Consider the following 15,817-nt stretch of genomic DNA (forward strand, 5'->3'; position numbering starts at 1 on the left):
CCAATTTTTCTTTAAACAGTAATATCAAACCTGCCTCTACCACTTCTACTGGATGTTCATTCAACACTTTCTTCAAGCTCCATTGTCCTCCCCTGATAATTGACTTATCACTATATTCATGCGAGGAAAATATGTGCTGTGCGTTTAATATTTAATTCATTAGATAAACCCTTTTAGAAACAAAATTGAGTGTATTAGCCATTTATCACCTATATTTCCGTCGTGATTAACACCCCATCCCCTGAACAGAATCGCCAAAAACGACTTGTAGTGAAAAAATCGACACGTACACACATGCGCACTGGTGCCCGCGCAAGGCTTCATGGTCATTGTAGTCTTTCTCAAGGTAAACACAACGTATTTGACTGCTACTCTTGTCCATTGGCAACCCTACCCACCCCCCCCCCCCAAGGTCAGCCGGTCCGCAAGAATATTGTCAATAATAAACCGGTCCACGTTGCAAAAAAACGTTGGGGACCCCTGCTCTAGTTTACCTCCTGTACCTAATGAAGTGGCAAATGAGTGTATGTTCCCAGCCTTCTGCTGTTGTAACCCATCCACTTCAAGGTCTGACGTGTTGTGTATTCAGAGATGTTCTTCTGCACACCACAGTTATAACAAGTTGTTGCACAAACACGAGAAACACAGGATCCAAATCAACACACACAAGCAACACACATCAAAGTTGCTGGTGAACGCAGCAGGCCAAGCAGCATCTGTAGGAAGAGGTGCAGTCGACGTTTCAGGCCGAGACCCTTCGTCAGGACTAACTGAAGGAAGAGTGAGTAAGGGATTTGAAAGTTGGAGGGGGAGGGGGAGATCCAAAATGATAGGAGAAGACAGGAGGGGGAGGGATGGAGCCAAGAGCTGGACGGGTGATAGGCAAAAGGGGATACGAGAGGATCATGGGACAGGAGGTCCGGGAAGAAAGACAGGGGGGGGGGGACCCAGAGGATGGGCAAGAGGTATATTCAGAGGGACAGAGGGAGAAAAAGGAGAGTGAGAGAAAGAATGTGTGCATAAAAATGAGTAACAGATGGGATACGAGGGGGAGGTGGGGACTTAGCGGAAGTTAGAGAAGTCGATGTTTATGCCATCAGGTTGGAGGCTACCCAGACGGAATATAAGGTGTTGTTCCTCCAACCTGAGTGTGGCTTCATCTTTACAGTAGAGGAGGCCATGGATAGACATGTCAGAATGGGAATGGGATGTGGAATTAAAATGTGTGGCCACTGGGAGATCCTGCTTTCTCTGGCGGACAGAGCGTAGATGTTTAGCAAAGCGGTCTCCCAGTCTGCGTCAGGTCTCGCCAATATATAAAAGCCCACATCGGGAGCACCGGACGCAGTATATCACCCCAGTCGACTCACAGGTGAAGTGTTGCCTCACCTGGAAGGACTGTTTGGGGCCCTGAATGGTGGTAAGGGAGGATGTGTAAGGGCATGTGTAGCACTTGTTCCGCTTACACGGATAAGTACCAGGAGGGAGATCAGTGGGGAGGGATGGGGGGGACAACACACACAAAACGCTGGAAGAACTCAGCAGGCCAGGCAGCCTCTATGGAAAAGAGTTCGGTCAACATCTCCGGCCGAGACCCTTCACCAGGACTGGAAAGAAAAAGAAGAAGTCAGTGGGGGGCAGAAATTACCAGAAGTTCGAGAAATCAATGTCCATGCCATTAGGTTGGAGGCCACCCAGATGGAATATAAGGTGTTGTTCCTCCAACCTGAATGTGGCCTCATCACGGCGATAGAAGGAAGCCATGGACAGACATGTCAGAATAGGAATGGGAGGTGGAATTAAAATGGGTGGCTACAGGGAGATCTCACTTTTTTTGGCAGATGGAGTGTAGGTGCTTGGCGAAGAGGTTTCCCAATCTATGTCGGTTCTCACCAATATTCAGGGGGCCACACCGGGAATACTGGATACAGTAGATGACCCCAACAGACTCGCAGGTGAAGTATCACCTCACCTGGAGGGATGTTTGGGGCCCTGAATGGTAGTGAGGGGGGAGGTGTAGGGGCAGGTATGACACTTGTTCCACTTGCAAGGACAAGTACCAGGAGGGAGATCAGTGAGAAGGGATAAGTGGACAAGGTAGTTGCGTAGGGAGCAGTCTCTTTGGAAAGTGGAAAGAGAGGGGAAGGAAAGATGCATTTGGTGGTGGGATCCCATTGTAGATAGCGGAAGTTACGGAGAATCATATGCTAGACGCAGAAGCTAGTGGGGTGGCAGGAGAGGACAAGAGGGTGAGGGCAGATGTACGCAAAATGGAAGAGAGCATTGATGGTGGAGGAATGAAAACCCTTTCTTTGAAGAAGGAGGATACCTCAGTAGTTCTGGAATGAAAAGCCTCATCCCGAGAGCAGATGCAGCAGAGATGGAGGAACTGAGAGAAGGCGATGGCATCTTTATAAGTGACAAGGTGGGAAGAGGCATCGTCCAGGTAGCTGTGAGAATCAGTGGTTTTATAAAAGATAAATTGGTATTTGGGTCACTGTCATCTTTCTATCAGCTTGAAACATTCTGGCAATTCTCCTCTGACCTCTCTCATTAACAAGATATTTTTGCCCACATAACTGCTGCTCAGTGGATGTCTCTTGTTTTCACACATTTCCTTGTAAACTTGATCAACTGTTGTGCGTGAAAATCCTGGGAGATCAACAGTTTCTGAGATACTCAGACCACCCCATCTGGCACCAACATTTAGTTCACAGTCAAGGTCACTGAGATCATATTTCTTCCCCATTCTCATATTTGGTCTGAAAAGCAACAACTGCACCTATTGACCATGTCTTCATGCTTTTATGCTTTGAGTTGTTGCCACATGATTGGCTGATTAAGTATTTGCATTAATGAGCAGATGTACTAAATAAGGTAGCCACTGACTGTAAATATCCTCTTCCAAGCATGATTTGGGGATTTTCTTAAAATAACTGTTTTTCCTTTCATGCCTAGCTCAAGCCAAGTATAGCTTGGAACTAAACTGTCAACTATGTTGAATTGCTTCTCTTTTTACTCTATTGTTCATCAAAATAAAAGTATTAACAGAAGAGGAAGTTCTTAGCAGCGACTCTTGAAAAAGCAACACATTTTGGATTCCACTGTCAAAGGTTTACGATAGCAATTGCTGTAATGCTCCCCCCTCCCCACCTTCTAAAATTCCTCTTCTCATTTATCATAATTAGTCTCTAGTATATCTTATCTATTCATTATACTGGTTTTAAAATTAAAATATTGTTTTTAATTAACATAATAACAGTCAGGTTAATTAAAAATTGAATTGCTATCAGTTATGTGATTGTGGTCACACCAGGGCTAACTCTGGCTTCATATACCGAGAGTCTGCTTTACATTTATCCTGAATCTTATTTCTGCAGCAGCCAATGTGAGGTGGAAAACGACTTGACTGTTTATCAGTTGCTTTACACAACTCTATTCACCATGGATAAGAGCAGGATAAAATCCCTAAAATAAATGATACAACACCAAATCCCTCCTCTTGAAAATAAAGGTCAATACTTAAACCTTGATTGTCTGATTTTTTTCCTATTTTCTTTTCTAAAAATATAAGTAAGTTGCAAAGATGAGGAAGGTATACATCAGTCCCACATCCAGCCTTAATTCACACTGCATCCTGTGGTATGCTCAAAAAGTCTTTATTACTACTTTAAAGGAAAATAAGGCAATGAGCATGTAAAAGAAACAGAGACTGCAGCGTGGAAACACTAAACCATTCTATCACTAGATTAAAATACTGCGATTAAACATTATGTAATAAAGTGGTGGCTCATCTGTGATAATTAATCATGAATTTAACTTAATATTCTTGTACTAAAATACAGTTCAGAATGCAGCACACTTTCAGACTTTATACTATGTTAATCCTACCTCCCATATTGCGAGAAAGTGTTAGAGTATTCGATTTATAATCCATCTTCTCTGTAAAAATGCTCCAAAGCATAGGACCCCAGCCACCAGCATGTAAGAAATGTGGTTAACATCACATTGGGAAACAGCAAGCTAAGAGATCCCATTAGCTCATTTGCAATAAAAAAAATCAAGACTAAACGGCAACTTCCCTTCAAATCTGTTGACTCGGGAACATAGGAAGTGAGCAGGAACTCTGTTTTACTAAACTCAGAACAGCCCATTGTCATAATTCTGTCCCCTTTCCTTCCCACTTGTATCGTGCTTTCCTACTGAGGTTTTTCTGTGAGATATAACATGTTTTCACAATGATCCAGGCTGAGGCCAATCTGTGTAAGATCTGCAGACCTTGTGAAGCCATGCCTTTCCTATTAGACAAGCTGAATAGCCAGTCCTACTTGCTACTCACCTCCCTCCCCAACCCCCCTCCCTTCACTTTTCAAGCAAAGAGTTATCAACTCCAGAAGCTTGAAGCAAAACCTGGAACAGACAACAGGCACAAAATATGTTGATTTCAAGTAATGCACATTAAATAATCTAAATTGTTTCATCTATGGGAGCATTTTTAATCAGATTTTACCAAGACTTACTGAATAAACATTTGATTTGGGGGGATACAGATCACTAAGAACTATGATTCCTTTCCAAGCTTCAATAGTCTAATTTTAACTAAAAATGAGAAATGCACATGGGCACACAAAACACCTGTGATGAACGGACATATGGTTCAGAGTTCTTATGCTAACTGGTATGTTACCAATTAATAGCTACATTTCCTGCAGTAAAAGTAACATACAGTTCATCTCAGGCTCTCCAGAGCTAAACTTCAGTTTTAACGGTTTTATAATTCAAACAGCTTTTTAAAATGTTATCCTTCATACAAAAATACAGATGTTTTACCTTAGTCATAAATTAAAATTTTAATTACTTTGTAATGCAAAGTCCATTCACAAGTCCTGGAAAGGGTGTTTTATTGATACCATTTTTTTATTTTGATGTGATCACGCAAACCCTAATTACTTTTCAAGCTTTCACTGAAGTCCAAAGAGCAGGATAAACTGACCACGGAAAGAATTCTGGACTGTAACTTATTTCTACCTTGCTAAATTTTGCTCATTATGTTGAGGAACAGTAAAGATTAATTTTCTAAATTTATTAAGGATTAAGGCAGTAGCTTCACCTTCCCAGCCACCACTCATTGATTTTCCCTCAGTTTAGAGAACACAGAACAGTACAACACAGTACAGGCCCTTCAGCCCACAATATGGTGTCAATCTTTTAAAATACTCTCAGATCAATTTAACAAGTTCAGTAACAATCTAATTCATGAGAACAAGTAATAATATCTACTTTATGAGAATAAAGGTAAAAATCAAATAATGTCCTGAACTCTCTGATTGTAGCAAATAAATGCTAACTTTTAAAGTTTGCCTTTTATGTATCAACTTAACGAGTGATTATTGTATCTGCCTTTCTGCTCCATAACACACACCCTATTCCACCCCCAACATACCACCACCTTGTGTACTTCTGACACACAGGAAATTTTAGATCTTTAAAACAGGAGTCCATGTACCCTCCCCCCCTCCACACACACACACACACACACACACACACACACACACACAGCTACTCCTATCCTCAATGCCCTTCACACACCCACACTCAGACATAGAAACGAAGCTCTAGAATTCCTGGTGCAGGACTAAGGCCAAGCATGATGTAATGCAAAAGGCTAGGTTAATATTCAGCTCCTTAGCTGGTTACATTCCGCTACAATTTTGTCTTTTTCCACACTGTCTGGCATGGATACTTTGTCGCAATTTAGAAATCAGTCATCTATTTATGATTATTAGACTGGCTGTACTTTCCAGAGAAATAATATCCCTTCTTGAAATGACATTGAGAGAAGCATCACTTTGCAGTCCGATTATGGGGTCTGTACTGACACTGATGTAATCTTTATCAGAGAATGTCAGTAGATACAAGCAACAAGCTGCATTCAGAAATCACACGCGGCTGCCTGCTGTTATTTTGCTATCAATCAGAATAAATTAACACAGTAATCTTCCTCGATCTTTTAATCTGCTTGAGAGTCCCAGTCTACAGTAAACCCCTGCATTTCTGTTAAAAGCAACCCGACAAAGATGTCTGTTACCTGCTTCATGTAAGTAGAGCAGCAACTGATTTTTCTCACCCGTAGCCTATGGGGAAACCCGGCATGATACAACAAAACAATACCTTTGTTTTTTTTCTTTCTCTGGCCTGGTTGCTCTTTTTCATAGGTGTTGCCCATCATCCCTTATTACCATGGTGCAGCTCATCCCTTTCCACTTCCCTGTTGCCTTGATTGTTTGGAAGATTGCCAGCAGTAAAGTGCTGGCCCCAGTGCAGCTTGAACAGGGTGCATCATTACAGACAGTTCCTATGGGAAATGGGCCCTGCGTACCACAGCAACAAGGGGGAGGGAGGGAGGGAGGAGAGGCACTGCTTGAGCTCCTTCCTGGTAGTGATGCCCAATGAGGAAAAGCAAAACTACAGTCACAGCTGTGCTTGGTGTTACTTTGCTGCGATCTCAAACGTGTTCATATCTCTGCAAATTTCAGAAATTAATACCTGTTCCAAACTAGCTGTTATGAACTGATAACCAGACATGATTACATCAACATTCGGTTGACTATGGTTAAAACTACTTAAGAATGTGAAACAGGAAACACCTGGGTTCACTTCCCGCCTTGTCTGTGTCACGTTAAGTTATCAATCCCCGGGCAGTAATAATTGAATTCTACCTGACCTGTGGTGCCCAGTGTTAGAGAGGTGAAGATTTGCACTTAGAATCATCACCTAGTGAATTCTACTGGATGCTTATCGACATACAGGTAATGAAGAGATTGCCGATGCCTTCACTCTTGGCTGTTTTGATGTTAATTGAGCAGCAGCTGGTCAGAGAAAGCAAGAGATCTACAAACCCACCACCCAAAGCCTGATCAAATATGCATCGAGAGTAGACCACAACTTCATGATCCACTCAGAACAAGCAAGAGCTTGTTTAAGTTCAAAGTTCAAAGTAAACTTCATTACTAGAGTACACACATGGCACCACATAAACCGAGATTCTTTCTCCTGTAGCCATATTCAACAAATCTATAGAATAGTAACTGTAAACAGGATCAATGAAAGAGCAAGAGAATAGAAGAAAATTAACTGTTGAAAATGCAACTACAAATAAATAGCAATAAGTAACGAGAACATGAAGTAAAAAGATAAAGAGTCCTTAAAGTGAAATCATTGGTCATGGAAACCTCAATAGGTGAGTGTAATTATCCTCTTTTGGTCATGAGACTGATGGTTCAGGGGTAGTAACTGTTCTTGAACCTGGTGTTGCGAGTCCTCAGGGTCTTGTAACTTCTGTCTGTGGCAGCAGCGAGAGAAGAGCATGGACTGGCTGGTGAGGATCTTTGATGATGGATGCTGCTTTTCTATGACAGCACCTCATTTAGATGATCTCAATGGTTGAGAAGGCTTTACCCATTATGTATGTGGTCGAATCCATGACCTTTTGTAAGATTCGCCATTCAAAGGCATTGTTGTTCCCTTACTAGGCCATAATGCAGCCAGTCAACACTTTTTCCAATGCACATCTGTCGAAGTTGGTCAATGTTTTTGATGTCATGCCGAATCTCTGCAGCCTCCTAAGGAAGTAGAGGTGCTGTTGTGCTTTCTTTGAGATTACATTTATATGATGGGTCCAGAACAGGTCCTCTGAGATAGTGGCACCCAGAAATTTAAAATTACCTACCCTCTTCACTCATCAGATTTCCCTCTCCTGAAGTTTACAATTAGTTCTTTAATCTTGTTGACATTGAGTAAGAGTATGTTGTTATGACACCACTCAGCCAAACTTTCATTTTCCCTCCTGTACGCTGAATCGTTACTACTGTTGATTTGGCCAATGATAATGGTGTTGTCAGCAAACTTAAACATAGCACTGGAGCTGTGTTTAGCCTCAGAGCCATAAGTGTAAAGTGAGTAGAGCAGAGGGCTAAGCACACAGGTGCACCTGTGATGATGGAGATTGTGGAGGAGATGTTCTTGCCAATCCGAACTCACTGGGGTCTGCAAGTGAAGAAATCCAGTATCTAATTGCATAAAGGGGTATTGAGGCCCAGGTATTGGAGTTTTGAGAGGACGATGGTATTAAATGCTGTGCTGTAATCAATAAAGAGCATCCTGATGTATTCTTCTTTGCTGTCCAGAGGTTCCAGGGTTATGTAAAAAGCCAATAAGATGGCACCTGCTGTAGACCCGTTGCTTCGGTAGGCAAATTGAAGCAGATCCAAGTCGCCACTCAGACAGGAGCTTATATGCTTCAACAGCAGCTTCTCAAAACACTTCATCACTGTGGATGTACGTAAGCGTCACTGGGTAGTAGTCACTGAGGCAGGTTACCACGCTCTTCTTGGGTTCCGGTATAATTGAAGCCTGCTTGAAGCAGGTAGGTACCACACATTGCTGATGCGAGAGGTTAAAGATATCCAGTTGGTCAGCTTAGTTCTTCAGTACTCAGAAGGCCAGGTATTCCATCCAGACCAGATGCTTTTCTTGGATTCACTCCCTTGAAGGCAGCCAGCACGTCACCTTCAGGTACTGAGACCGAAGGATCGTTGGGAAATGTGGGGATGTGCGGCGGCTTCCCCATTTTCTGGTTGTCAAATCGAGCAAAGAAGGCATTGAGCACATCTGGGAACAAAGCTCTACTGTTCCCCATGTCGCTTGATTTAATTTTGCAGGAGGTTATAGCATTCAAACCCAGCCACAGCTGTGGAGCATCCCTGGTTGATTCCAGTCTAGTCCAAAAACTCCACTTCACCTGTCAGTTGGCTTTCCATAGATTACACTTTCACCTTTTGTAGCATTCTTGAATGCCTCTGACCTGGTCATCAGTAAATTCTGAATTTTATGGTTCATCCAGGGCTTCTGGGGAAGACCCCGAATGATTTCATGGAGACACACACATCTGCAGCTGCTGATGAGCTACAACTTGCAGTCATAGGATCCTAGAGTATTACAGCATGGAACCAGGCCCTTCCGGGCATGCCAACTATGTTGCCTAGTGAGCTAGTCCCACCTGCCTGCTTTTGAGTCCACTAAACCCTCCAATCAATGTACTTAAGTAGATTGCCTTTATATGTCGCTAATGTGCCCACTTCAAGCACTATTACTGGCAATTCATTCTACAGGTGCACCACCATTTGCATGAAGAAGTTCATCTGATCTGACTTTTGATTTTTCCCCCTCTGATCTTAAACCTATGCCTCGTCTTTGATCTTAAACCTATGCCTCGTCTTCTGAGATATTTAACATGTACTTTGCTGTATTCCTGCTATATAGGATGGAATGGGTAGAAAACTGACATTGTTTAGACCAGTGGTCCCAACATCCGGGCCGCGTTTCGATACTGGGCCGCGAAGCATGCTGTGGTGCAGCGGTAGCCGGAGCGCACCCAGCACATCTTTAAGAAAAAAGCCAAAATAAACAAGCTAATTAATTAGGTGCTGCCCAGAAGCCAGTCTTCATTAGAGGGACTGAGGTGGAGAGGGTCAATAACTTTAAATTCTTCGGCATTAAGGATCGACGTTTCTCTCTCTGAAAAGTGTCAGAGGATCTGTCCTGGGACCAGCACATAACTGTCATTACAAAGAAAGCACAGCAGTGCATATACTTTGTTAGAAGTTTGTGTAAATTCAACATGTCACCTCAATCCTGACAGCCTTGTCTTTTCAGCCTGTCTGGGCTGGCATTTAAATTGACCAAACAATGGAACAGCTAAAGGGTTCAGTGCCCTGGAAAGAGGAGTGAACATTGTGTAGAGCAAGTGAAATCGGCAATCGCCTCTGATCTGGGCTGACATTTATGTGCCAGGCAGTACCTAATTAATTAGCTTATTTATTTCGGCTTTTTTCTTAAAGATGTGCTGGGTGTGCTCTGGCTACCACTGCAACCCTGCATGCTTCGCTGCCCGGAGGCTGGGGAACACTGGTTTAGACACTAGACTCTCTTGCTAGACATCTTGTTTGTATACCTCGATCCTACTTGGTGTCAACATGATTTTTTAGTTATCGGACCCTGCTCCAATCTGGCCATCAAGGTAAAATAGCAGGGTCCTGCTGAGGAGTAAAGAAATTTTCAGCTGACCTAACTCTACAGATTGGGTGCACAAGCCCACACGTCCTCTGAGATGCCTCTTAAATAGGATCTGGGATATCCAAAAAGACTTAAACAAACATATATCACATCTCTTAAAGCTAGTTATTCTACAATTCCATCAATATGAAATTAGTACCGGAATAAAGCCCACTCCTATGGCCACTTTCTAGTTCTTGTTTAATCACATTTTCAGAAGCTGGCTGTGTTGCCAAATACGAAGGCAGGTTTTCACAAACTGTTTACCATAAACAAATAATACCAAAATTATTAAGCTGAGAGTGCTTCCATGTGCATCTTGGACTGAAACATGAACCGTTTATTCCCCTCTATAGATGCTGCCTGACTAGCTGAGTTCCTCTAGCATTATATATACGTTGCTCAAGATTTCCACCATCTGTGGAATCCCTTTGTATTTATGCCATGCAACTCTTTCAGCTGGTCACATATTGTATCAAATGGCTTTTCATCTCACCCAAATGAGTTCAGGTTAGAAGTTGAGATGGGAACAACCTTGGGGCTATTGGCAATCACTGTAATATTGGAATAAATTTGACAGCAAAGTCTAGAGTATGCATATGTGCTTTGAACACATGCATCTGCCGTAGATATTATTTATGATAGTTCATCTTCAGCCACAATCATTATGTACTGTAGGCCCTAATACTCAACTTTACTCTCTGTAAAATTCTTCAAAAGTTAAAAATTAAGAGCCTTTTACTCCTTGATTTGCTGCTAGATTTGCCATGCAGGCATATCAGTAGCATAACACAAATAGTGCAAGTGCCCAACAGAAAGCAATTATTCATAACTGACAGTGTGAAGTGTCCACACTGAAAGCCAACTAAATTGATGTGAGACTTCTGCATGATCAGTAGCCAGTCACATTTCTTCACCACATACCAGGCTATTATTCTAACATTCTGAGACACAAGAGATATTACAGATGCTGGAAGTCTTGAGCAATGCACGCAATATGCTGGAGGGTCCAGTGAGGGATCTTGGCCCCAGACATTAACTGTTTATCTCTCTCCATTTCGCATCTAACTTGCTGAGTTCCTGCAGCATTTTGTGTGCATTATTTTACCATTTTGCTGTGAATTTGGATAGTAACTGTCTTATACGGGCCCACATATGGTTCTAAGAATAGGAAGTTAGTTGCCAAGAAACTGGATTACTGAGGTCTCTGTTTTAGTAAATATTAATTATTTTGAATAATTTGCTGTTAACTGATGTTAGCTTTCCTTTTAGATTTGTAAGAAACTAATTCACTTACTTGGGTGTAACAATTACTAAGAATTATAAATACCTATTTAATGAAAATTTTCTTACTTTATTAAATTATATAAAAAGAACGTTATCAAATTGGTCGCCCTTTTTGTTATCATTGATTGGTCGAATTAATTCTATAAAGGTGAATGTTTTACCTAAATTTATATACCTCTTTCAGGCTTTACCCATTTTTATTCCTAAATCCTTTTTTGACTCTCTGGACTCTATTTTATCCTCCTACATATGGAAAATTAAACGTCCTCAATTGAATAAAGTCCATCTCCAGAAAGTTAAAAAGAATGGAGGTTTAACTTTACCAAATTTTAGGTTTTATTACTGGGCAGCTAATATACGGAATCTCACATTCTGGGTATACTATATTAATCATGAAGTCTGTCCCAGGTAGGTTTCTTTAGAAGCTAACTTGGCTAATAAATTTTCTATTATCTCTCTTTTGGGATCTTCACTTCCTTTACCCTTAAGTAAGATAACTGAAAATGTGGTAGTCAAACATACTTTGAGGATTTGGATACAATTTAGAGAACACTTTGGTTTATTGAGATTCTCCCTTTCTAGTCCCATTTTTTAAAATTATTTTTTTAAGCCTTCTATGGCTGATGTAGTTTTTAAACAATGGGAAGGATTGGGTATTACATGTTTCCAGGATCTGTTTGTTGGAGGAAGTCTTTCTTCGATCAAACAATTGTCAACTAAACATAGCTTACTAAAAAACTATTTTTTTCGGTACCTACAAATTAGAGGTTTTCTGCGATCTCAATTATATACATTTCCTAATAGTCCTGATAAGAATGTATTAGATGAAATTCTTAAAATGAAATCATCTTATAATGGTTCAATATTCAATATTTATGAAATGTTGTTGGGAATGAGAAATGATTCTTTGGACAAAATCAGAAACCTTTGGGAACAAGATTTACAGGCTTCAATTTCTGAAGAAACTTGAAATGAGATTTTTAAATTGGTTTATACTTCATCATTATGCACTCGTCATTCCCTCCTACAATTTAAAGTGGTTCATAGGGCTTATATGACCAAGAATAAGTTATCTATATTTTTATACGGATATATCTCTCTACTATGATAGGTGTAACAATGGAGAAGCTTAATTTATTCAGATGTTTTGGATGTCGCAAGTCTTGGAATATTTTGGAAGGAAGTATTCCAGACTTTTTATGTACTCTTTAAAGTAAATCTTAAGCCTAAACCTTTGACTGCCCTATTTGGTATTGTTGGAAGGAAAGATATCATTCTGAAGACATCTGATCTGCTCATTCTGGCTTTTATCTCTCTTATGGCTAGGAGGGCGCTTTTGTTTAAATGGAAGGATGTTGTTCCGCCTAATCATGCTCAGTGGTCACAGATGTTATGGCATGCCTAAACTTAGAAAAGATTCGTTGTTCAATTTCTGAATCTAACCAAGATTTTCAAAATTTGTGGGGGCCATTTTTAAATTATTTTCATAATCTTTGACTTCTCATTAGAGTATAGAAGTTGGTTAATAGCATATTTTAGTATCTGATAAGTTTTTTTTTCCAAACAGCTTCGACTTTGGTAGTGGTTGTAGATCATTTTTTAAAATAAAGTTGTTTATATTCTAATATACGAATTAATCTAATCTATATGAATATAGAGTAAGGAGTTCGTTAATGTGATTCAATATACTGTATCCGGTATTACGATATCTTTTCTTTTGTTTTATAATATGTATTCTCTTGGACTCTGTATTTTTCTATATAGAAATCAAAAATATTGGAAAAGAAAAAAAGAGACTTATTGTGGAATACACAGAAACTGGGACTTCTTCCAGGGCCAATGTTTATCTGATAATCTAAAGCACTGCTTTCCACGCATATGGGCAGCAATGTCCAATGGCAGGCTACATCACTGCTTCCGTGAATTCAAAATGCATGTTCATAATTCATACAGCGGGTTGCATTGCAATAATAGTGCTGATAGGAGTTGGTTCAGAGTTGTTTAAATATGAGGTCTGGCACTGGGGGCATTTTTCAGTAAAATACTTGTTCAAGGAAAATATTTATCCCTTGTGATGGCTCTTCCTCAGTCTCTCCATAGTACTGATCTCAAATCCCATTCCATTTGCACCAATCTGATCCCATCTGAACAGTCACTTTGTCCTGACAGCATATGCATTAGCTGCACTCCACATCCATATCCATTTCTAACACTTTCCACTACTTAATCCCAGAACCAAATACTTAACTGAAATCCGGCCATTGTCTAATCTTCCCATCCCCTGAAACCAATGCACCTTCCCATCCCAGCCTCCACTCATCTTCCCACTGCTTACCTGCAACACAGCTTCCCACCACCGATGCAGTTTCCAGCCCACAAACCACCCTCCCATCCGAGCCCCAAACCTAACCGCCCAGCCCCAGCCACTTTCTCATCCTTGGCCAACAGCTCAGCTTCTGATCGCTGATCACCGTTACACACAGCTATCCCTTGTACCGACACACCTTGCCATTCCCATTCCCTCAACACCACTACTTGCACCCTACCTATCTCCTTTCAACACCACACCTTTTCAAGACCACTCTCCACTCCTGACTTCACTCTTGTATATATGTGCAGCTATATCTTAAACTTGAGCTTAAGCATTATATTTCATGACCCCTGCACACTTTCACATTCATATGCCTTCATAGACTGTATTTAATATCAATGCATTTTTATTGATTTTGCCCAAGGTTGCTGGTGGGAATAAAATACGGTAACCTTTTCTTAAAAACTTGGAATGACACTGGACAATGTCACTAGCTGTCGGGTTTAACTTCGACTCTTAGGAATAAGACAAGACGTGATCAGGCAGGTGTAGATCTCGTGGTAAATTAATTACAATAATTGTAAATACAAAATTGTTGACTCATTCACAATGTGTTGTGATCTAATACATTTAAGGCATTAAGGATATGACAGTAATTTTAATGTGTGGGTTTACTCTGGGAACAAGTGTTTAATTTTTCTCATTACCTCAAGTAACTGAAATGGAAATAGCAATAATAACAATCTTAAATCAGTCAAAATTCTCTATTTAGAAAGGAAATGATCCAAGTGAAACCAGGACCTCTGAGGCAGGTTTTCCTTTATTAAATGTGGATCAATCTACTTTGCAAGCTGATAGAAAACTTTAGAGACCAGGTTTATTAGTTCAATTCTTAATCTGCGAAGCATCAATGGAAGTCATTAAATTTTAGCACCAAATTTGGGAAAAAGAAAGTAACAGAGGAACATCCTGATTCAATGTTTTACCTTAAATATATATCACTGGGTGAGATGAAATAAAGGCTCAGATATATTATCCTGGTATGGAATTCAAAATGGAGGATGGTGAGTGGTGGAATAGTTGCAGCTTTTAAATGTTATTATGTAAAAATATAAAGGGGTCAGTGGATACTTGTGTAAATGGTGCTTCGTACCAGCTATGATTTAACTGAGTGGTGGAGTAAAGGAACTTTCTAAAATGTATTTCCTCATGAGGTGTGGACACTGCTGCCATTTATTACCCATTTGTAATTGCCCATCAGCCAGTCAAAAGCCAATTATCTTGGGCTGCTCTATGGCCTACAGCAATTGTGCACCAGTTCTTGATGTTGCTCTGCATGACTGGAATGCGCAAGGAGGAGGGTGGTGTTGAACTGGAAGAGGAATAATTTGCAAATACCCAATATCTATAGCGCCTTCCTCATGACTAACCAGATGAGATACTGACTGTGTAATATATTCAACTAATTAAGCAGAGGTACAATGTAATAACAGAAAAATGAAGAGGATTTCAATTTCCCATCAACCAAAATTTTCACCCTAGGAATACCAATGTTCCATACAGGGTCAGGGTTACTAAACAGAAGGATGGATATTAGCTTTACTAAATTACAGTATTTTGGGGACTTCAAGGAAAATGGCCTCTTACTGTCTACACTTAACCCATTCGAGTGAGGCACCAGAAGGATCCCCATTCCAGCAACAGCTGGCATATTCAAGTGGAGTGAAAAATACTGGAGTGATGAAGATGGGATTTTCATCTTGGAGATCATGGTTGCAGATTGCTAAACTGAGAGAAGCTCTAGTTTATCCAGTAAGGTGATGGTTAATATTAGATATTCATCCAGGCACTTGATATAGCTAACAGTTCCCAAGGCCACTTACTGCACAGTTTCCATGGAAACCTGGAAGCTGCAGCTTCTCCCTTCTGCTGAAAATCATCAGTTGCTGAGTAGGTGGAGCACAATTTTTTTTAAATAATATCCAATATTAAGCATATGGCTCTTTTCCACAGAGGTCTGTCACAGCTTCTTGCTCCACTGCCCCTGCGAAATCTCAGTGTGCCTGTGTTTAAGCCAGCAAGCATACAAGACTGTTTACCAACAAG

General features: G+C 40.6%; 1 protein-coding gene across 5 annotated transcripts in view; it reads right to left on the reverse strand.

The window, feature by feature from the left end:
- The window catches only part of nhsl2 (NHS-like 2), a 405,566-nt gene that overhangs the window by 146,139 nt on the left and 243,610 nt on the right, over positions 1–15,817 (reverse strand). The window contains exon 1 of one of the 5 annotated variants that reach the window (XM_072270708.1): positions 6,172–6,292. The exons of 3 other annotated variants lie outside the window; for them this stretch is intronic. In XM_072270708.1, the coding sequence (XP_072126809.1) occupies positions 6,172–6,229 (58 nt within the window). In that variant the 5' untranslated portion in view covers positions 6,230–6,292. Of the gene's footprint in view, positions 1–3,891; positions 4,058–6,171; positions 6,293–15,817 lie in introns of those variants that run through there. One more of the 5 variants, XM_072270707.1, reaches the window with a different exon arrangement.

Source organism: Mobula birostris, chromosome 10 (genome assembly GCF_030028105.1).
Source record: "Mobula birostris isolate sMobBir1 chromosome 10, sMobBir1.hap1, whole genome shotgun sequence".
Classification (NCBI taxonomy): domain Eukaryota; kingdom Metazoa; phylum Chordata; class Chondrichthyes; order Myliobatiformes; family Myliobatidae; genus Mobula; species Mobula birostris.